Genomic DNA, 20,642 nt, shown 5'->3' on the forward strand with positions numbered 1-20,642 from the left:
CTCCATCATGGTGCTTAGCCGAACGACTTCTGCAGGTCATCCGAGCCATCCCCCTGTATCTGGCCAGGCCTGTCCCTTCCCTGTCCCTACTGAGTTAGAAGTGCTGACAGCGGGGTGGGGGCGGGGGGGCGACCCTGGGTGCTGGAGGGAGAGCTCTGATCGAGGTCTGCAGGGAAGGTTTTGCTGCCTGGGCTAAGGGTGTGGCCCAGGAGGACCCCCTGTGGATAATTGCTGGGGGGGAGGGGAAGCGCGCCAGAACGGCGATATGGCTGGGTGGTCTCTCTCTTCCCCACTAGAAACTGGAGGCCTAGTGGCCACCACGACCTGTACCATCCATTCCCCGCCCCCCCCCACCTCCATCCCCGCAGGCGCAGAGGAGCTGCTGGCCCCTCCACAGGTGTCTCTTCCAAGCCGCACCCTCCCCCGCGGCCTACCCCCCCACCTCCGCACCCAACCCCCCTCCCCCCACCCAGTCAGGGTAGGACGAGCGGAAGGGAGCCGGCCTGGGGAGGGGGGTCCGAGGGGTGGATGCGTCTGTGTGTCACGGGGGAGGGAGGAGAAAAGGGAGGGGAGAACCGGGGAGCGAGGGAGAGAGAGCGCGCGGCGAGCGAGGAGGGCGGGCGGGAGGCGGATCCTCCTACCTGGGGCGCGCTCGCTCGCTCGCTGCTCGCTTGCCGGGGCCGCGAGTCACCTGGGGAGGCCGACAAGTGCGGACACATTGGCCGCCGCGGCGCTCGGCGAGGCGCGCACGGCCCCAGGCGGCTGCGCCCAGTGGAGGCAGCGCCCGCCCGGCCGCCGCGCTTGGGCCTGGGCTCCTGCCGGCGCTCCTGGGGCCCCACGGTCTCTCAGCCTTGCTTCGAGGTTGCGGCCCCCAGTCCAGGTCACTCCCCCAGGCGCACGCGGCGTCGTCGGCGCCCCGGGCTCACCATGGTGGCAACGCGCGCCGAGTGCCCGCGCGTCGCCAGCCGCCTGAGCCGCAGCGCGGGCTGAGAGCAGTCCGCTGAGGCCCCCCGCCCCTGCCTGTTCCCCGCTCGGCCCGCGCGTCCCCTCCGGCCGCCGCTGTCTATGGCGCAGCCCCCCTCCCTGGATCATGCACAGAAACTTTCGCAAGTGGATTTTTTACGTGTTTCTCTGCTTTGGCGTCCTCTACGTGAAGCTCGGGTGAGTATCCCCGTGGGCACTGGCCGCCGCCGGGGGTCGGGACTGCCAGCAGAAGCAGCCTCCTGGAGGTCTCCGCGGGGGCAGGGGACCGGAGGAGGCCATGGGCAGCTTTCGGGGATCCGGGGCTGGCCTGTGTGTTGGACCCTCGCCTAAACCGGGCAAAGATGCAGCCGAGCCCCTGAGCCGCGGGTTCTCCCGAGGGGCGTCCAGCCCAGGGCTAGAGGAAGGAGTCGGGTGCGCAGGCGGCCGCAGGCAGGCTCTCGGGTAGCGGTGAGCGTGCCCGGCGCGTACTTTCACCTGTTTGGGCTCCAGGCCCCGGGGGTGGGACGCGCCTTCCCTCCCCCGGGCTGCGCTGGGCGCTGAGCCCGGCCTGAGCGCTAGCCGCCTGGAGGGCGCGCCGGGGCGGGGGGCGGGGGGCGTCCGGCGGCCAGGGAGGCCCGGGCGGGCGGGGGGCGCGCACCCCGACCGCGAGCGCGCAGGCCGGGGCTCCCGCCACGGCCCTTCGTCTCTATCCATCACCCGGACGTGTTGAAATTACCTTGACAACTCGTCCGGCTGGCTCGGGATGGGCTGCGCGGCCGGCCCGGCCGCCTCGGGCTCGGTCCGGGCCTCGCTCCCCCACCCTCCCGGGGCCCTCGGCCCGGCCCCCTATCGCCGCGCTCCCCCTGGCGCGGCCCGGCGGGCGGGCGCCCGGCGGGCCGCGCTCGCAGCAGTAGCTGCTCCGAGTCGTATTTCCACATTCCTGAACCCAGCCGAGTCCTTACCTGTTGAGCTGCGATCTCCTTTAGACAGAATCTGTCTCGGCCTCGCTCGAAGTGGGGGGGCGGGGGCGGGCCGCGGTGTGACCGTGAAGGGGTGCGGTGCGCCTCGTCGGGGGCGCCCACGGCCCCCGACCTCACCGCACTCTGCGCGCCTACTGTGCGCTGCCAGCGCTGGAGGCAGGCGAGTCCCTGCCGCGGGCAAAGCCTGCGAGAACAGCCCAGCGGGATTGCCCGGCCAGGTGCCGCCTGGGGAGACGCGGCTTTCCCGGGAAGAAAGGTAGAAGCTCCACCTGAGAATCATTTCGTCCATCCCCCCTCCGCCATTTTACAGATGGAGAAACTGAGGCCGGTGGCTGCAGAGGCAGGGCTGGAAGGCCCCTGTCCCAGTCTCAGTTCTGCAGGCCCGGCTGGTTGTCTGCGGTTGCTGGTGGCTCTGTTTATTGTGAGTCTGTGTGTAGGCTGTGTCCCTGGGTGTTTGTTTATGGGAGAGGATGCGTGCATCCAGTCTGCTGGGGGTGGGGTGGGGTGGGGTGGGGTGGGGAGGGAGGCAACTGCTTTCTGAACTCTCCAGCAGTCCCTGCAATTACTCCTACTGTGCCCCCCAAAGTAATGGGCACCCCCTAATGAAGCTTTCTCTGTTGTCTGGTTCTCAGTACTGAGGCCTTGTCCCCTCCTGGCCACCCCGGAGTTAAGTACCCTTACTCTTCCCATTTTAAGCATTAGGATACCCAGCAAGGGAGGCCAAGTCACTTGTCCACAGAAGTAAGTGGCGGAGCCAGGACTGGAGTTGGCTCTGACCTCCACCAGTGACCACTCTTCTAGCACCATCTGAAAGCAGCCGCCCTCCCCCACCCCCAGCTTGTAGGAAGAGCTCTATGAACCACCCTCACCACCTCACCACCACGCAGCACAAGGACCTGAAGCTGGTGCCTAACCCAGGCTCCTAGGGCTGATTCCAGGGCTTGGAGGTCAACGTGACTGGGCAGTACCCCCACCCCACCCCATGAGCCTCCCGTTCCCCTCTGTAAATGGGACTGCTGCTCTGGCCATCCTGAAAAGGATGGTGGCCAGTGCCTGAGTAGGAAGAGCCCAGGGAGTGAGGCAGTCTGTGCGCCCATGCACCTGTGCCAGCCTCTCGGAATGCATAAGAGAGCCAGGCAGTGCCTTGGCTCTGCCCTCTGCCTCCACCAAGGAGCCCTGGAGGGGGTACTCCTCCCCCTGGTGTACCCCATAAAGTGCATACTCTCACTCCTGGGGAGAGAGGAGAAAACGAGATCTCCACAAACACCCCTGTGGAACCACATCCAGGAAACCTGAGAACCACTGGGATCTGCTAAGGGGGGGGGTTCAGCCCCTGCCCACCCCTGTGGGAGTGAAGGGGCCTGCTTTCTTTGCAAGCCATCTTGGCTGTCCAAGGTGGGGAAGAGGGGGCAGCGGGGCCCGGATGTGACCCAAGGGGTTAAATGACCTGGGAGTCCAGTGCATTGAGGATCAGGTGCGGTGGTCACGCCTCCTCTCCTCACTAGGTTGCCTCGGGTAAACTCTTTGACCTCCAAGCCCACTGTCCTTCATGGGAAAAAATGGGGTGACAGTAGCACCTCTTTCACTGGGTACTGTGAAGGTTAGCCCTGCGGGCCTTTGTTCTGGGATTGGGGGAGGTCCCAATAAACAGCTGTGCGCACCAGCCAAGCCTTTCTTATTGTTAATGACCATGATACAGAGGCTGCAGGCAGCCTGGGGACGCCTTCAGATAGTGTATTCTGGGGCCTCAGAATTGGAGGAGCTGGGATTTCAGGGCCACCAAAGTCCTAGCCAAATATCAGAAATTGTGTGTTTCATGATCACAGCCTGCCAGCCTACACCCGAGCACATGCAGACCCCCACACGTGTGCCCCTCAGCCAGTGCAGATGTGCAGCCCCTGGGGGACCTCCCAGACCAGCAGGAATGGAGAACTCGGCTCTCCCCAATGCTTATAGTGATTGGGGCCCCCAAACCAGATGTGTCTTGGATTTTGAGCAATTTTTAAAACAAATGGCTTTGGGGAATCACAGCGCCTCACTTGGGGACTGAGCAGCCTCTGAGCTTCAGCCCTCGAGGAGGCTGAGCCAGGCCCTGGAGGAGTCGTCTGGAGTCTGGGCACACTTTGTCCCCTGGAACGGGGGTCATGAAATCCCAGGACCAGCCCTGCTCCATGCCTGCTTCCTGATCTTGGAGCCAGGAGAGGTAGAGGGGCCTGAGAGCCCTGAACCCCAAAGGAATGAAGGGGTGAGGCAGCCCCTCCTCCTGGAGCTAGCTCTTCACACCAGGTCTAGAAGCCAGGAAATCCACTCCCCCTGGGTCCACTAGTCATATTGCATGGACCTCTCTCTTTTCTTGTCATCTTTCCTGCTTTGTGCCTTTGCCCCAGCTTAACGGGTCTACACTGCATCTACAGGGATATTCTGTGTAGCTGGGCTTGGCAGACAATAGGAGGTGGGACTTAAAACCTGTGTTTCTGGGCTTAAAAAAAAAAGTCACTGGAAGAAGGATTGTTGAGAAAAGTGTGTCCTTGTGGAGCTGCTCCTCCCACACTTATCCCAATCAAGCCCTCGAAGGAGAGCAAAAGTAGTGAGGTGGGGAAGCCAGAGTTGGGGGCCTCTGTGCACCTGTTAGGGGTACGTTCCGTCGTCAGCCGCTCCAAAGAGACTCAGGCAAGACCCTGCAGAGACGCTAGTGCGCATGTGCACAGGTGAGCCCTGCCAGGCTGGGGCCTGGTTGGCCATAGTAGTGAGTGCGTGCGACCCACAGACAGACTCACCGAACCAGGGACACACGCAGGTAGAGGTGCAGCACACACAGTGCATCTGTGCGCACACACCTGCGCCCTCACAGACGCGCCCACGCTCCCGCAGGCACACACAGGCACATGCAGGCACATGCATGCACACAAGAGCACACATTGCCGAGCACAGCCCCCAAGAGGAGCGCACGCCCCCGCATGGTTATCCCGTGGTGCTCCCCCCAGGTGCACCCTCCAGAGCAGGCCGGAGCTGTGTGACTCGCTGAAGTTGCGGGAAGGGGTCCGAGCCAAGACAGTTTGGGCAAGCCCTGGGGGCGGCTCCCGCAGCGCGCTCGGGTCAGCCTCCCCTTTAAAAAACCCGCCCGCGGAGGAGGCGGATGTAGGGGCGGCCCGGCCAATGGCAGCTGCGCGCCTGGGGAGACTTGGAGATGTGAGCCAGAGCGAGTGACAGAGCCGGTTCCGACGGACGCAGGGCCAGACGGCAGTTGAGGCGTACCCGCTGCCCCCTGCCCACCCTCCTAATCCCCCACCCCGCACTTCAGCCCCAGAGAGATGCGCGGCCCTGGCGGCGGGGCACCGGCGACCGCAGCGCCGGGACCCGCGCGACCAGGTTCCTAGCATCGGGTGCCGCCGCCCTACCTCAGGGAGGGCCGCGGAGACCCCGGCTTCGCTGGCTCAGGCACCCTGCCCGCTGGGCCTGTTCAGCCCCGCCAGGAGCGCGGGCCCACCATGCTCCTGCTGTCGCCGCGCAGCGCGCTCCTCTCCGTCTATTGCCCGCAGATCTTTCTCATCTTGTCCAGCGGCAGCTACCTGTGAGTGCCGCGGGCCGCACGCGGGGTGGGCGGGCGGGGGGCTCCCTCCCCAGCCTTCAGTGCAGGAGCCAGGAGGGCTGGGAACTCGGCGGTGAGGTCTCTGGGCGGGGCGCCGGGTGCCTGGCGCGCGCGGGAGTCGGGGTACTTTGGGTCGCCTCGCCGGCCTAAGCCGCCGAGGTGGAGGATCTGGGAGCGGGAGAGTTTCGGCAGTGACAAGTTCCGGCTTTGGGGTCAGTGAAAAGGTGGCTCGCAGAGGCCTTACTGCCCCCTGAAGACGAGGCTGCGCGCACCGAGCGCAAAGGCCGGAGGGCGCGCGGGCAGCGCGGAGATTCCCTGCGCGTCCCAGCCGAGTGCTGGACCAGCGGGATCCCCCTTCCTATATAAATCCACACGGCCCGCACGGCCGTACCACACTCGAGAGCTGCACGCACGTATCCACTGCCCCGCATACACACTGGCATACACGTGCACGCTGCGCCCCACCAGACAGCGGCCAAGCTACCCTGCGAGGTCGCTGCGGCTTCTAGCGCTTTCCCGCCGAGCTGGGCCGCCTGACTTGTACGGGGGCCGACTCCTCACCTGGGGCCAAGGGGGAGCGTAGTGCGCGCGGGCTGCCAGCAGAGGTGCGCCTGGGTGTTATGGCCAAGGCAGCGCGCGGAGCGTGGGCGCGCGAGTGCGTCCGGCCCAGCAGTGCCCGAGAGGCTCCGGGCAGCTCCAGGCAGGGCCCGGCCGGGCCCAGGGAGCTGAGGGGGTGCTTCGGCGCAGTGGTGGCTTCGCCGGATTCCTAATGGGACGCATATGCTCTGGCCTCTGATTTAAAAAGAAGTTTGATTTATGGAACCGCCGTTTGGGGGAATTTAAGCTGGATGCTACTGATTAAACCTCAGAGCTAGCTCTCCCTCCCCTTTTTTCCTCCCCTCCCCCTCCCCCTCCTTTACACGCGGGCCACGTCCGGGGTCGCCTAACGCGGCCAGAGGGGGCAGCCGCTGCCTTCCCGCTCCCTGCGCCACCTCCTCCCCCTGAGCGGCCGTAGTCCTAATAAATCGCCGCTCCCCCACCCCCATTTAATAGAGACGCAGCCAATTTCTTCTCCAGCTCCTAGGAAATTACTATCCTACCAGTTTTCCTTCTATAAATAGTCGCGCATCTTGAAACAAAAGTTCGCAACCACAGCCAGATGCTGCGAGGCCCGCGGTTTCCCGGGCTGTGGGACATAATTACAAGGTCCGGGCGCAGAGAACGCTCCAGGCCCGGCGGGCAGCCCCGGCTGCGGAGGCATCGCCTGGGGTGGGGTGGGGGGGAGGCAGGCTGCCCCGGGCAGGGAGCGAGCGGGGCGGGTGGGGACCGCCTGATCATTGGGGACTCAGGCTAGGAAAGAGAGTCCTGTTTATGGCGTCCTTCCCGGGAAATGGATCAGCCCAGGATTCCTTGGAATCCCAGCTTCAGGTTCTCAGAGGTCGGAGGTGTAGGTCCGGAGCCTCCCCCTGCCCAGAATCTCAGTCTTAAGCCTTGCTAGAGAATCCGCAGCTACTCTGCTTAAGAAATCATTTTTGGAGCCAGCTGGCTGAGGTTTGGAGTTAATGGGGAGGTGTCCGTCCAGGGGTGGGAAACCTGGAGTCCTGGGGGTGGTGGCTTGGAGTGAGAATCTGTGGGAAGGAGGTGGGCAAGGGGCTCAGGAGCTGATGAGAACGGGGAGCAAAGGCAGCAGTTGAGGGGCTCTGGGGCAGGTGGTGGCCAGTATACCTCTGTAGACCCCAAGTTTTCCTTTTGGGTTGGTCCCCCAAATCTGGGCCTGCAGTGACTACCATCTGTGCCCACACAGGCTCATTCTCCACAAGTGTGCACTGCCAGCTTTGTTGGCAGAATTCTCCCAAGGCAAGTTTTCCCAAAGTTCCTGGGCCAGTACTGGGGTCCAGAGTGGGTGGTGGGGGCATAAGTCAGACTCTGCCTCCTGCCCTGCCTTCAGCAACCCCACTCTCCAGGCAGCCCAGCCTAACCTGCAGCCCCAGGGGGAAGAAAGTGCTGATGCCAGCCTTTCCCGAACAGAGATGAACTCAGACGTTCCCAAGGGCAAGAGAGGGAGGCTCCAGGCGTCTCTGGGTCTTCCCTGCCCTGTTTGGGTGGGCCTAAGCCGGATGTATAAGATGCCATGGGTGGGAGTGGGGCCCAGGTGATGCGAATGAAAGCATGCATGGTGAGAAGACCCTCTCTGTCAGCTGAGCTGAGTGAAGCCTGAAGGCAGGTGAGGCAAAAGTTCTTTGAGAACTGTGGGGGGGGGGGTCAATGGTAAGCCCACCTCAGTACTGAAGGAATGCTTAAGAAGGTCTGCCCTGCGGGATCTGAAGATGCCTGGGGCAGGAGGGGCCCTGGGTGGAGGCTTATTTCTGCTCCAGAGAACTTTCCAGAAGGCATCCCATTGCTGGGATCACAGACACTGGCGGGCAGTTGATCCTGCCCCTTTCATCTGGGCTGCTCTCCCAGCTCGCTGTCCTGGGCTGTGGTCCGTGCACAGCGAATCCCAGATGCATGCCTGCCTGGGCCCCTGCCGCTGATTGGGTCCGACGGGTGTGCTGGCCTGGAAGGGCCCTGAGCCCCTGTCTGATGCTGAGCTTGGCCAGCTGAGCTTGTGCGAGGCAGCTCTGGCCAGCCATACCCTCCTCTGTGCCTCTGTTGTCAAAGCAGAAGCTCCCAGGGCCAGTGGGGGTCAGTGAAGGCCCAAGGGAGGGCAGGTGGGGGGCCGTAGGCCAAGAGGAGGGCCTGCAGTGCCAGGTCAGCTGGTATGGGGGCCTGGCCGAGGCCTTGTGCCAGGGCCAGGCTGGCCTCCTGTCCTGGGCAGGTCCCTTCCGGTCTTGGCCTCCCTCTCCCAGATGTGGGGGTTGGCTTCAATGATCCCCCCAGGTCTTCCGGTACGAGCCTCTCATGGTGACCGCTCGCTCTGGGGAGCTGAGTGAGTCATGGGTGACAGGGCGGTTACTCACCCACCACCTGGCTGTGGGGGGTGGGGGGCATTCACCACTGCCCAGCCCAGGCTGGGCCTCTTCCCGGCTTCACCGCTGTGGCTTTATTGGTGGTGTCCACCGCAGCCCCATAAGGTCTGTGGGCATGACTCGGGAGGTTGGGGGGGGACGCTGAATCAGGCCTACTCCTGTGGCATCAGAGCCTGATGGGGGCAGAATGGGGCCACTGGTTCAGTCATGGACAGGTTGCCCTTGGGAGGAGCAGTTCCCAGCCTGGAGGGCTGTGTCTGTCAGGGTGTGGGAGGAGCTCTGCTGTGTGGCCTCGAGCAGGTCCACGGGCCTCTCTGGGCCTCGGACTCCTCTTCCATCACTTGGGATGGAGAGCCTTCCTTTGTAGGCTCAGGTCAGGCCCATATGCCCTCAGGATCTGAAAGCATGTGCAGCTCTGGAGATGGGTAGGGGTGCACACAGTGGGTTTAGATTCAGGGAACCTGACAAAATCCCAGTACCCAAAGGACCCCCAGCTCAGGATGTACAAATCGCAGAGAACTCTAAGAAATCACTGATGGGTGGATACCACTAGGCTCGTAAACCACTAGTTAAAGGGGGGACTGGTGCATTCTGGAAAGGACTCCTTTTGACACTGTGTGGGGAGGGAGGGCTGGGATGGGGTGGGGGAGTCCTCAAAGGCTTCCTCTGGGGCCACAGGGGGCACTGCAGCTGTGTGCTGAAGCTTGCAGGAGAGTGGCCCATTTTCTAACCAGGTTTTCCTTGAGTCCTCATGAGGCCCCAGATCCAGGGTTCCCATCCCCACTCCTCCTTTTACTGCTTGGGTGTATCCTGTAACCTCAGCAGTGTCCTCTGTACAGAGGGGGCCACCGGAATTCAAATCTCCTAGAGTGAGTGTGAGAATTCAACAAGCAAGTGCAGAAACATGCTCGGCTGGGTTCCTGGTAAGTGTTCAGGAGATGGGTCATTCTCAGCTATTAGGAGCAGGGAGGCTGGCCACCAGCGACACAGAGGAAGGTCCGCTGGCTGGGTTTGTTCAGGGGAGAGTGAAAAACTCTCTAGGGGTTTCACAGGGCTTCTCGGTGGAGGTGATACCCAGACGGGGTTTTGAACGATGGATAGGAGTGGCCCAGACTAAACAGGAGCACGGGAGAGAATCCTAGAAGGCACAAGACTCATTGTCAAGCCCATTCATCCAGGCTCACAGCATCTTGCTGAGGTGGGCAGACCGGACGCCAGAGTCCAGCAGAGAGGGCCTCTGCTGAGGTCACCCAGAACCCAGGGTAAAAGCCCTCTGGCTCTGGAGCCAGCTCCACCACCTCAGAGAGGAAGTGCTCCCTATGCTGGTCCCACGGGGAGAGGAGTTCCAGGGGGTGCAGGCAGCAGGTGGAGGTGCCCCGAGGGAGGAGATCACCACAGAGGGAGATGGTTTTTGAAGCCCTGACTGCACGTTGTTTCTGCATTTGGCTCCCCTGGGGACATGGTAGACATAAGCCTAGCAAGTCACACGCCCTGCTCCTGTCCCCCTGCACCCCCAACATGTCCCCCAGAGCCTCATGCAGCCTGTGGGAGCCCAGACCCCAGCTGCGGATCTGGACCAATGCTCTGAGTAGATGCTGAGGGTGATGACGGGAGGGGATAGGATGGGACAGAGGTCTTGAGTGGGACCCCAGGCCCTCTGTCAGCTCAGGATTGGAGAGGACCCAGACAGGGCCACTCCGTGAGGCCTGTGGCCAGACCCCTAATCTCTCAGGACGTCTCTCCCCTGGGGCAGTGAGAGGGGCTTCAGCTGGCTCCCCTGAGGCCTCCATTTTTCATGGCCCTGGGTCCAGCTTAGATAGGGCTCAGCCCCCCTCCCCACTACCCCAGCAAGGGGATAGGAGGCTGGGCGTCCTCCCTTGTCAGATGAAACCCCGGCCCAGGGCTCCCTCAGCCTGATGAAAGGGTCATTGTGTGGCGCAGGCCGCCCGCTGGCCAAGGACAAAACCACCGTTTGTCCTCTTTTCCTGGCGCGGGGATGGGGCCTCCCCTCAGGCTGGCCGAAGGGGTGGGGGTGGGCACAGGTGCGCTCCCTCCTCCCTTTCTCCATCTTCCCCGTCTCCATCCCAGAGCTGCTTCACTTGCCTAGAACCCCTCTCAGTCCTGTCCCCCACCCAGGGTGACCTCACCCTCTGAGTGAGAGAGCCTGAGGCTTGGGCCAGCCCTGATGTTGGCAGGAAGGCAGTGAGCTCTCCAGCCCTGGAGGCATGCAAGCAGATGCAGGAGTGAGGGCCAGGGATGCTGGGGCAGGGCCTTGCCTGGAGAGAAGCCAGCACTCATGGGTCCTCTGTGCCAGCAGCCATGTGGTGTGGTTGGCCCACTCCATGGACGAGATGAGGACGCTGAGGCCCTGAGAAGGTCGTCCCACGGCCTCAGCAGCACAGTGCAGCCTGGAATCCTGCCCACCAACGCCTCTCCCAGCCTCAGGCTGGAGCAGGTGGCCTCGGAGGCCCTGGGGATACCACAAAGGGCTCGGTCTGAGGCTATGAGTGGAAGGCAGGATAATTCTGCAGTCCTCAAGTAGCCGTTGCTGCACAGACCCTAAAGCCTGCCAGCCTCCCAGAATGGCACCAGGGAGGACGCCACCCTGTAGCTTTCTGGGTATCAGCCATGGTCTGGAAGAGCCCGCGTCAGCATCCCCTGGCTCCCATCCCGTTGACACCTGTAGGCCTCCATCACTTTCCAGATGCCCCCGCCCCATGGCTGTCCTGCTCCCGACCCTACTCCAAGTGCCTCCCAGGCCAGAGGTATTCCTTGTGCTGAAAAGTACAGCCACTGTCCCCAGCTGGAGCTGCAAATGGGCCAAGCCCCCTGGTGGGAAGGAGCCCAGGGACAAGCGTGGTGGGCCCAAGTCTCGGCTCACCCTCCCCGTAGCAGGCGTTGGTGCTGCCAGGGTCCAGAGGGGTCCAGAGCTGAGACAGGCCCTCGCTGTCACAAGTGGCAAAACAGATTTAAAAACCTTTTTGAATGAGACTTCCTCCAGAACATAACTACCTGCGCCCCGGAACCCCAACTCGGGGACACAGGGCTTTGCATTCCACTTCTGGAGGACTCCGGGCCCCCTGGAAAGGCCTTTTCTTGCAGGACTGACATGTGCACACCAGTTGGGGTCCGATTTGACTGTTTGCTCTCTGGTTGTCAGGACAGGGGGGCTAAACCAGGGCCACCCACATGGGAGGTGGCAAAGTAGGGCGCATGAGGGTCAGTGACGCTCTAAATCATGATCAAGGGGGCTGAGCCCAGATGCAAACCCGTGTCTGTGTGGCTCTCGGGTCCTCTCAGGGCGTCCTGCTGACGTGGGTTCCTACCTCCTGAAAACTCCTTCGCCCTCTAACTCACTGCCTGTAATCTCACATGGGTCTAGAAACCGTATCTTTCAGGTGGTTAGAATTGTCTGTTGACCAGGAATCGTGAGGAGGTAGCCCTAGCTGGCTAGCTTGTGACCTCCATGGGGTCAGCATGTTTAGTGCCATGTGCCGTGGACTTGGGGGCCACCTGCCCCTTTTCTGGACCTTGGTTTCCCCATCTGGGTGAGCCAAGGTGCTCTCAGTGGCCCTGCTCCCCTCTGCCCCTTCCCGCCAGCCCTCCCTACTGCTCTGAGCCTGTCCCTCACACCGCAGCATCTAGGACAGTCCCTGGGCCAGGTGAACATGCTGGGCGGTACGTGCAGGTGTAACTGGGCAGGCCCTTCCCCGTCATTTACACAGCGCCTGGTGCCACCCACAGCTGGAGCCCTTAACCCACCTGTAGTGAGGCTGGACCAGGGAAGACCTCTCATGGAAGGTGATCTCTGACCTGGTCCTAAAGAATGTGCTAGAGAGAAGAATGGCATTCCTGATGGAGGGATGACTGACTGTGAGCGTGGGCTGGGGGAACAGGGAGTGGCGAGGAGCTGGTTAGAGTGGGGTGGGTGGTGGACGGGAGATGGGAGAGGTGGCAGGCCGCTGCCTCAGGCCTGGGAGCCTCGGTGGGAAGGTGTGAAGCAGAGCAGGATATGCAGCTTCATCCTGAGCTGAGAAAAGACGCTGGATATGCAGTGGGTGGTGGGTGGTGGGTGGCGGGAGACGGGAGGGGGCTGCTTCTGTGCTGGCCTGAGATGGAGGGGGGCTGCGGGCAGGCGATGATTCCTCCCAGGCAGGATCTATAGGGCTGACGGGGCACAGAGCAGGAGGGGCGTATTGTCAGCACGTAGGCTCTGCAAGGCCAGGCCCTGGTGTCTTGAGAGTGACTGCTACCCCTGCCCCCGCACCCAGCACAGCACCGGCACTTAGTGGGGGCCCAGTTCACATGTATTGGAGGGTCAGAGGACCTCTCATCTGTCTGGGCCTGGTCAGGGCCCACTGCTCAATGACGCAGAGGCCAGAGGCCTCCAGGCCCTGGTGTGCTAGTCCCCGGCGGGTGTCGGTGGGCACAGGGGTGAACGGGGCAGGGTGGGGGGGGCTGGATGACTTCCCCAGGTGATGTCACTGTTGGCGACAAGCGCTGGGAATTTCCAGGTGCTACTGACACGCCCCCTCCAGAAGGAGCGAGATCCGTCACCTTGCTGTCCCCATCTTCCTGGTGCCTGTCCTGTGTGCCCGTCTGCCCACCGCAGGCCCTACCATGGGCTGAACTGGTGGCTTGGCCACACCCGTGGACCAGGCCTCCGTCACTGCCCAGCAGGGTCACCACTCCCCTTGGGGGCGCTGTCTTGGGCATGGAGCATGGTGTTTGGATGCCTAGATTCCCAGGGTGACCTTCCTGAGCCTTGGGCCCATGAAGTAGGCTGGGGTGCCGGGCAGCCAGTTCGGGGAAGGTGCCCAAAGAATGTGCCTTGGGTGGGAGGTGGCAGGGACAGAGCCCAGGGCTGGCTGGGCAGGCTGGTGGAACGGGAGCACCGCACAGGGAATCAGCAGCCTTGGGCTCTGGTCAGTCATCCTGTCCCCAGCAGGTCAGAGCACACAGGGCCTCTGGGCTCATTACACAGGGCCTGGGGACCCCACAGACACTGGCTCTGGAAATGCCAGATGGGGGCTGCAGTCGATTGGTCTCTTGGGGTGAGTGCTGGGCTGAGGGCTGTGAGCTGTCCAAGAGCTCCCTCCCACCTGTCTTCTCTCTCAGACCCCACCTGCCAGCTACGTGACCGGACAGGGTTTTACTGTAGGCCGTGGCCCCTAGAGGTATGTAGGGGGGTAGATACCCCAGCCTCATGCTCCCTTATTTCCTTTCCAGGAGCGAGGCAGGGTGTGAGGTGTGATGATTCCATCTGCTAGGGAAGCCCTCCTCTTGGTCGAGCTCCTGCCCCGGGAGTGGGCATTGCAGGGGGACTCCAGCGACCCCCAGGGGCCAGCCACCACATGCTTGTTTGCCAGCCCCTCCCAGAGAGGTGTGAAGAGCCAGGGTTTGCAGCCAAGTCTGAGTGTGAGCCCAGCGCGACCCCTGGTTCTCCCTGGCTGCCTCCCTTCCAGGGTGGAGATTCCTTCAGGGGGAGGAGGCGGTTGGAGGGCAGCTGGCAGTGGAAGGATGCTGAGGAAACAGACGGGGCCTGGGCAGAGCTTGGAAGTGGGGTCTGGTCCTGCTCTTGGCTCTGACCCCGAGCCCTTGCCACGTGGTTGCGTGGCCTTGGATGAGATACTGCTCCTGTCCTTACTGGGATCTGACACGGAAGTCAGGGGCCATGCTCAGGTCCCCAGGCCACCTCAGGCAAGGCCCTGGGGCCCCTGAGCCAGGCAGGTGTTCTGAAGATGCTGGGCCCAGCAAGCACTCACCGCTCAGCTCACTGCATCGGCAAGGTCACTGCCGCCGGGATGCCTGCCGAGGGGCGGAGCGGGCGCCCCTGGGGTAGTGAGCACCCTGTGTCTCAAGGCATCTGAGCTGAGGCAGTTGGCTGGGAGGTCCTGGGGGCCCAGAAATTCTCAGAAGAAGCCCAGGGTGGGGAGGGAGCTGCGCCCAGAGGAGGTTCCCACCTTTGGTGAGAGCAGAGGGCAGGACCAGACAAATGGGGAGAAGCCAAGATGGGGCTAGGCCTTGGCTTGGGCTCATACTCAGATGCTGCGTGGCCCAGGCAGGTCCACCCTCATCTAGTTCTGGAAGGCGAACCCTCCAGGACACTGGTCTGACTTTCGGTCCCGGGGCCGAGTTTGGCCCCACCTGCACTCTGCACAGAGATGACGGCTCACAGTCCATTGCCCACAGGGGTTTGGCCTGAACCTGCTTAAACTACATCCAGAGGAGTGAGGAAGGCCGAAGCCTGGCCGATGCATAAGGTGCCCAGACTCCCAGCCTGGCTATGGGCCAGCAGGTCCTGCCAGCTTCTTCCCACCTGTTCCGCCCGCCTGTTCGTCCATTCATCTGTCCTGAGGTTTCAGGTTGACATCCTGGTTACCCAGGCCTGTAAGACGCCCACCCCCGTGTCTGACAGATCTGGGGCATCAGGGTCAAGGCCAAGACCAGGGCTGGGGTCTCATTCCTGCTTTGGGCTTCAGCTTGTTGTGCTGTCTCAGGTACTGTGGCACCTCTGGGCCACATCTGGGTCCCCATCTGTACCATGGGAAGTCAGGAGAAAAGTCAGGGATAAGGCCTGGGGAAGGTCCAGGGCACAGCAAGAGGTTCAGGAAGCGTGGCCATGGCCTGGCTAGACAGGCGTTGCTGAATCTCAGCCCCCAATGGCCTCCTCGGGAGACTGGCATAGATGTGGCTTATGCCAGGAGGGAGGGAGGGCGGAGGAGAAACTCAGGCAGGCTTCTTAGAGGAAGAGGTACCAAGCGATCTTGCCTGGCTGGTGGAGAGGGCAGGGTGCCAGGGGAGGGAGAATTACTGGTCCAGTGTGGCCTGAACCCAGGCGTGTCTTGATGGGGCCTGCAGATGCCCAGCAGAGCTCTGGAAGTTTCTGAGGTCAGAGGTGAATGTCTTGGGGTCACAGTGACTGGTGAGGTTCTGATTTCACAGATTTAGCAGATGCGGGGACTGGAGGGTCCCCTTAGCCATGACCTCCCTGTGGCCCCTGAGCTGTGAGCTCCCTGTGCCAGCTCATGGGAGCGGAGGGCCCCCTGTGTGCTTACCCACCTCCAGTCATCTCGGTCTTGCCCAAGACCCCCTGCTCACTGCCTGCTTTCTCCCAGGCTGCCTGGTTTCTCTCCAGGGTGGGGTCCCAGGATGCCCGGCTAGGAATGCCAGCTATGTGGGGAGGGCGGGCTGGCGGCTGCCCGCCGGGGGCGCGAGGGAGCAGGCGGACGCTCCGCTCTCTTCCCCGGGAACACTGCGGGCAGCAAGCTGAGCCAAGCAGTGGCCTGGAAAAACTGCAGCAGGCAGGCCCCACACTGCAGGGAGCCAGCCTGCAGGAGATTCCGCCTGCAAGCCGGGGCTGTTCTCCCCATTGGACAGATGGGCAAACGGAGGCTCAGAGGGGCCAGGGAGAGTCAGCAGCAGAGTAGAAATCAAACACAGGACCCCAGACCCAGAGAACTCTCTTTAGGACACAGTTACAGGTACCTAGATTGTGGCATCAACCTCTCACTACGCAGATGGGAAAATGAGGCGTGGACGCGGCAGGCAGGGCAAGTGGGGGGCCTCATTGCCCATCGGGGCCCTTCCCACTCCCAGGCCTCTCTGTTCCTCCTCTTGGGACACCTTCATCCCTGCCCACCCATTATGGAGCCCTGCTTCTGGGTGCTGTCTCAAAGCCTCAGTTTCCTCACCTGTGAAGTGGGGCGGCTGAGGCACGCAGCCTGAAGGGCCACTATGGGGAAGAGGTAGGACAGGGTGGGGATGCTGCTCAGGAAGGTGGACTTTCTGGCCTGTCCCTCCCTCCAAAGTGCAGATCCTACGTCTGGGCAGGTGAGGGGACAGGTCAAATGGCCTTTGGGCTGCGATCGTGCCTGCCCTCTGCACCCTGCCCTTCCACCATCACCCTGTTGGGTCCAGGTTCTTCCCGCCCAGGCCAGTAGAGGGAGAAGCCATTTGCCCAAAGAGGCCTGATTGTCCCCTATATTCAGATGAGAAAACTGAGGCAGCCTTATTGTGACCTTTCTGGTCTGGGGATGTCCCCAAGGCCCATGCTCCCCACCGAGCTGGGCCCAGAACTCCAGCAGGGGAAAGCGATGAACAGATTCACGGAAGACCAGAGGAAGGACAGGTGGCCTGACCTGAGTGGCCCTTGCACCAGCTGCGTTCAGCTCTGTTCCCATCTATCCTATTCCATTCCACAGAGGAGGCTTTCGGGGACCCATCTGGCACTAAGCTCTGGCACCGTGACAGTGGTTTGGGGGCTCTGCAGAGTGACCCCAGACCTAGAAGACATTCTTATCCTTACTTGACAAGCAGGAATATTGAGGCAATCATTAGCCCCCCACCTCACATGCTGCCCCACGGGATCCTGCTGGGCTGCAGAGACACCCCAGCTCACCTGAGAGAGAGGCTGGCGGGACGTGGCCTTGGGTGGGCGTGAGGGCCAGGTGCCTCCCTCTCAGGTATTTGCCGAGTTACTTCCTGGACAAGTGGACCCAGGCTCGCCTCCCGGGCTGATCGCAGATAATTAGAACATTCTTCAAATATTTTGCCGGAGGATGCCCAAGAAGGAAGAATTACAAAGCGCCCCGGGCCAGTAGTGTGGGCTGGAGGAGCACTGGCTGCTGGGCAGCCAGGGCTGGGCCCAGAGACGGGTGGACGGAGGCTGGGGATGGCCCAGCTTGGCCAGCTTGGCCTCACCTCCCAGGGAGCTGGGGTGGGGGCTCATAGCCAAGACTAGCTGAGGGCCCAGTGGGGTGCTGGGCAATGCTGGGGATCCCCATCCTGGGGAACCAGTAGCAGGTGGGGTGCACGGGTCCTGCCACAAATGGCATTAGGAAAAGCTTGAGGGGGTCCCAGCACAGAGTTCTGGCTCCCTGGGGCCTCCCGAGGGAGGGTCTGTGCAGTGAGGAGAGGAGTAGTTGGGGAGGAGGGCACGTCTCTGGAAGGTGGACCCTGGGGCAAAAGTGTGGAGACAGAACCCAGAGTCCTATGGGGTAGGAGGGAGCCATAAGGAATGAGCCTGCGGCCATCACGACTGACACTCACGGCCCTGACCGCTCAGGGCTGGGAGGCCTGACTCAGGTCCTGAGGCCATCGTCCTGCTGGTGTTGGGAGGAGCAGGCGGGGGTGGGTGGGCAGGGTGGCCCCAGGGGGCTGCCTTCTCAAGAGTGGTAGTGCCACCTGCGGAGTGGGAAGGCGGGCAGGGGCCAGATTTCTCCCCTGAGTGCTGCCTGGTCCTGGCCTGGGCAACACTTCCGGGGTCCTGTGGTTGGTTTGGGGCAGGGGCTGCACGATGCAGACACCTGATGGTGGGGGATGGGTTGCAGTAGAGTTGGTGCCCAGTCCAGGGAAAGGACTCAGAGCAGGAGCTGGGGCCAGGTGGGTGGGGGTCCCTGGCATGGTGGGGCCAGCTGCCGCGCACTGGGGCATCTCTCTCCTGGGCTATGGTTTGTGGGGCAGCTGTTGGGGAATTCATAGGAAAAAGGAGATCCTGCAGCCTCCTTGCCATACACGGCCAACCACATCTATGACAGTAGTTTGAAGGCCCTGGGGACAGATCAGAGGGTGTGAGGCTTCCCTTGGGTCTGACAGGCTGTTTTGTCACATGGTCCTGGGCTAGCAATGATACCACTTCTCTCTGGCTTTTTAAACAGAAAGACAACTTGTCCTGTCACTGGCAATGCTGGGGATCGATGCCCTATGGAGGGCCCTTTGGGATGGCTTTGTCTCTACCATCCCGTCACCTGCCCACCTCCCATGACTTGAAGTGCTGGGCCTTCATAGGGAAGGCTGACATTTTCTCAACCATGTGTAAAGTGGGAATAAAGCTGTTTTTTTATCGACCAGTAACAGTCCAAGTGAAAATGAGGTGTGCTGTGAGCACCCCCAGCTGCCTGCCTCGCCCCCACATCCCCAGTGAGGCTGTCCCAGCTTCGTGGTCCTGCTCTCTGCACGAGCTGGGGTCCCTGTCCCTGGAAGGGCCCCCACAGATGTGTCTGAGCTGGGTCCACCCTTTCCACTCATTGGCTCATCTGTCCGTCATTCATTCAGTTCCACGATGACCCCACATCAGGCACAGTGCAGATAGGACAGGGCCCCTGTCATCCTGGAACCAGCAGCGGGCCCTAGGGGGTCCTGTTTGGGGAGAGACCATAACTCAGCTCCTGGTCTGAGAGACTCCTTCCAACCTGGCCCAAGTTGGGGCTTCTTTCCTTTAGGAGCCCCCCACCCCCGGGCTGGGGCAATGCAGCTTGGCTCCAATGTAACCGCCTGCCCCTAGGGACCAATGGGGGAGGATGGCTCTCCAGGTGGACAAGTGACCACTCTCCCAACTGTCTTTGAGGGTCACGGCTAGGGGAGATGAGGCACTCACCAGTCTGGGGGCAGGAAGTGTGGGTCCTAGACCCTGCTCCCCTGCCTCCCTCCCTGAGCTACTTGGCAGGTGGCTGCACGTCTCTGAATCTCTGGTTTCTATTCTGAGTGAATAATAATAATTATTATAACACCTGCCTCCCCATTGAGGGGACCTCTTAGCCCAGAATCCAGCGCACAGTAGATATTCAGTGTGCCTTGAGCCGCCTAGCACTCAACAGCATGAGGCATTTAGGTTAGACTCCTGGCTGCTGGGACAGGCTTTGGAGGGTAGTTACCTTCTGAATGAAACGGGTGTCCTCCACAGAGACGGGGGGTAAAGGATGGCTCTAATCCTGGGTGTAGGTGAGACTCTGGCTCCCCTATCTGACCCCTCTCTGGGCCTCAGGATCCCTGACTGTGAAGTGACTCAGATGTTGCTCCCCAAGGATGTCAAAGCGGGGGGCTGCTCTGAGGAGCCACGCAGGCTGGGCCCCGGTGGTGTTGGGCTTGGCCTAGATGGAGGTCTTAGCTAGACTGGCCACCGCACAGAGCTCCGCCCCTCCAGGCCTCAGGCAGCCCTCAGAGGACCAGGGATGCCTTTTGATCCCGGGGTGTCTGAGAGCCTGGGTTTGGGCTGTATGCCTGCCTGGTCCAGCTCTGCCTGGAGGTGGCGGCTGGTCTAGCCCACAGCGCACCCCCTAAGGCTGGGCACACACACAGGGCACACAGCAATGATTTTGAATGTTCACATTTTATCTCTTAAGTGTATTTTAGTTCAATTTTTGTAAGAAAGCTTAGCATTTTCATTCTTGCCTTTTTGCCAGCCCTGTAAATTTGTGTATTTCAACATTTTACTTTTTTATTGAGGTGTAACTTTTATAAAGTAAGTGCAGAAATCTCAAGAAGACAGTTGAATGCATTTTTACATACATGAGTACCAGTCTAACCACCACCCAGCTCGGGATAGAGAACATTCCAGAACCCAGCAGGCTCCTAGGGACCCATCCCAGTGAGCGCTTCCCACCCACAGTGATTCTGTTCTGAATTCTGTCTTGAAGGGGTGTTTTGCTCCGTCTAGAGCAGGGGTGTCCAAACTTTTTTCAACGTTTTTCACCAAGGGCCATATGCGGTAAAGTACACAAACAGCCGGGCCACTCACTCGAGATGAAGTACGTATTGCCTCACCTGGTTTATTTAAGTAAACTAAATATATTTTTGGAATTTGCTGCGGGCCAATAAAAAATGGATCGCGGGCCGCAGTTGGCCCGCGGGCCGCAGTGTGGACACCCCTGGTCTAGAGCGTGTGTTCTCCTGCCTGGTTTCGCTCAGTGGTGTCTGGGAGAATGATCCACGTGGACGCGTGTCAGCTCCTGGCCCTTTCTCTTGCTGTAGCACCCACTGTGTGAACATACCACAATTTATTTGTCATTCTCCTGGGATGGACACCTGGGTGGTTGTTCCCAGTTTGTGCTGGGCACAGGAGTGCATGTCCTTGGTGACGATAAATGCTCGTTTGTCTTGGGTGTATAGATTCCAGAGTGAAATGCTGGGTGGAGGGCAATGCTGATCCAGGAGTGAACCCACTGGGGGTGGGCGCAGCCGCTGATGTGGATGCCCACAGGCTTAAACTGCTGGTTTAATCATCAGTCCCCCTGACTGACAAAAGCTGGTCCCTGATCCCTACCAGGGAGCTGGGTCCTGGGGGCTCAACGAATGAGGGTCAGGAATGGTCCCCCGTCTCAGGCCACGAGGGCTAATGAAGGCCACCACCGATGACCTGTC

At 61.4% G+C, this 20,642-nt stretch overlaps 1 protein-coding gene and 1 long non-coding RNA gene across 2 annotated transcripts in view; both read left to right on the forward strand.

Moving 5' to 3' along the window:
- Window positions 1–736: 736 nt before the first annotated feature.
- Window positions 737–3,391, forward strand: LOC117028090 (uncharacterized). The gene is made up of 3 exons (XR_004424065.1): window positions 737–1,161; window positions 2,254–2,364; window positions 2,640–3,391. It is a non-coding gene; the product is annotated as an uncharacterized LOC117028090 (long non-coding RNA).
- Window positions 3,392–5,145: 1,754 nt separating this feature from the next.
- The window catches only part of WNT7B (Wnt family member 7B), a 43,664-nt gene continuing 28,167 nt past the window's right edge, over window positions 5,146–20,642 (forward strand). Inside the window, 1 exon segment of the mRNA XM_033116244.1 lies at window positions 5,146–5,514. Within this exon segment, the coding sequence (XP_032972135.1) occupies window positions 5,432–5,514 (83 nt within the window). The 5' untranslated portion in view covers window positions 5,146–5,431.

Source organism: Rhinolophus ferrumequinum, chromosome 10 (assembly GCF_004115265.2).
Source record: "Rhinolophus ferrumequinum isolate MPI-CBG mRhiFer1 chromosome 10, mRhiFer1_v1.p, whole genome shotgun sequence".
Taxonomy (NCBI): Eukaryota; Metazoa; Chordata; class Mammalia; order Chiroptera; family Rhinolophidae; genus Rhinolophus; species Rhinolophus ferrumequinum.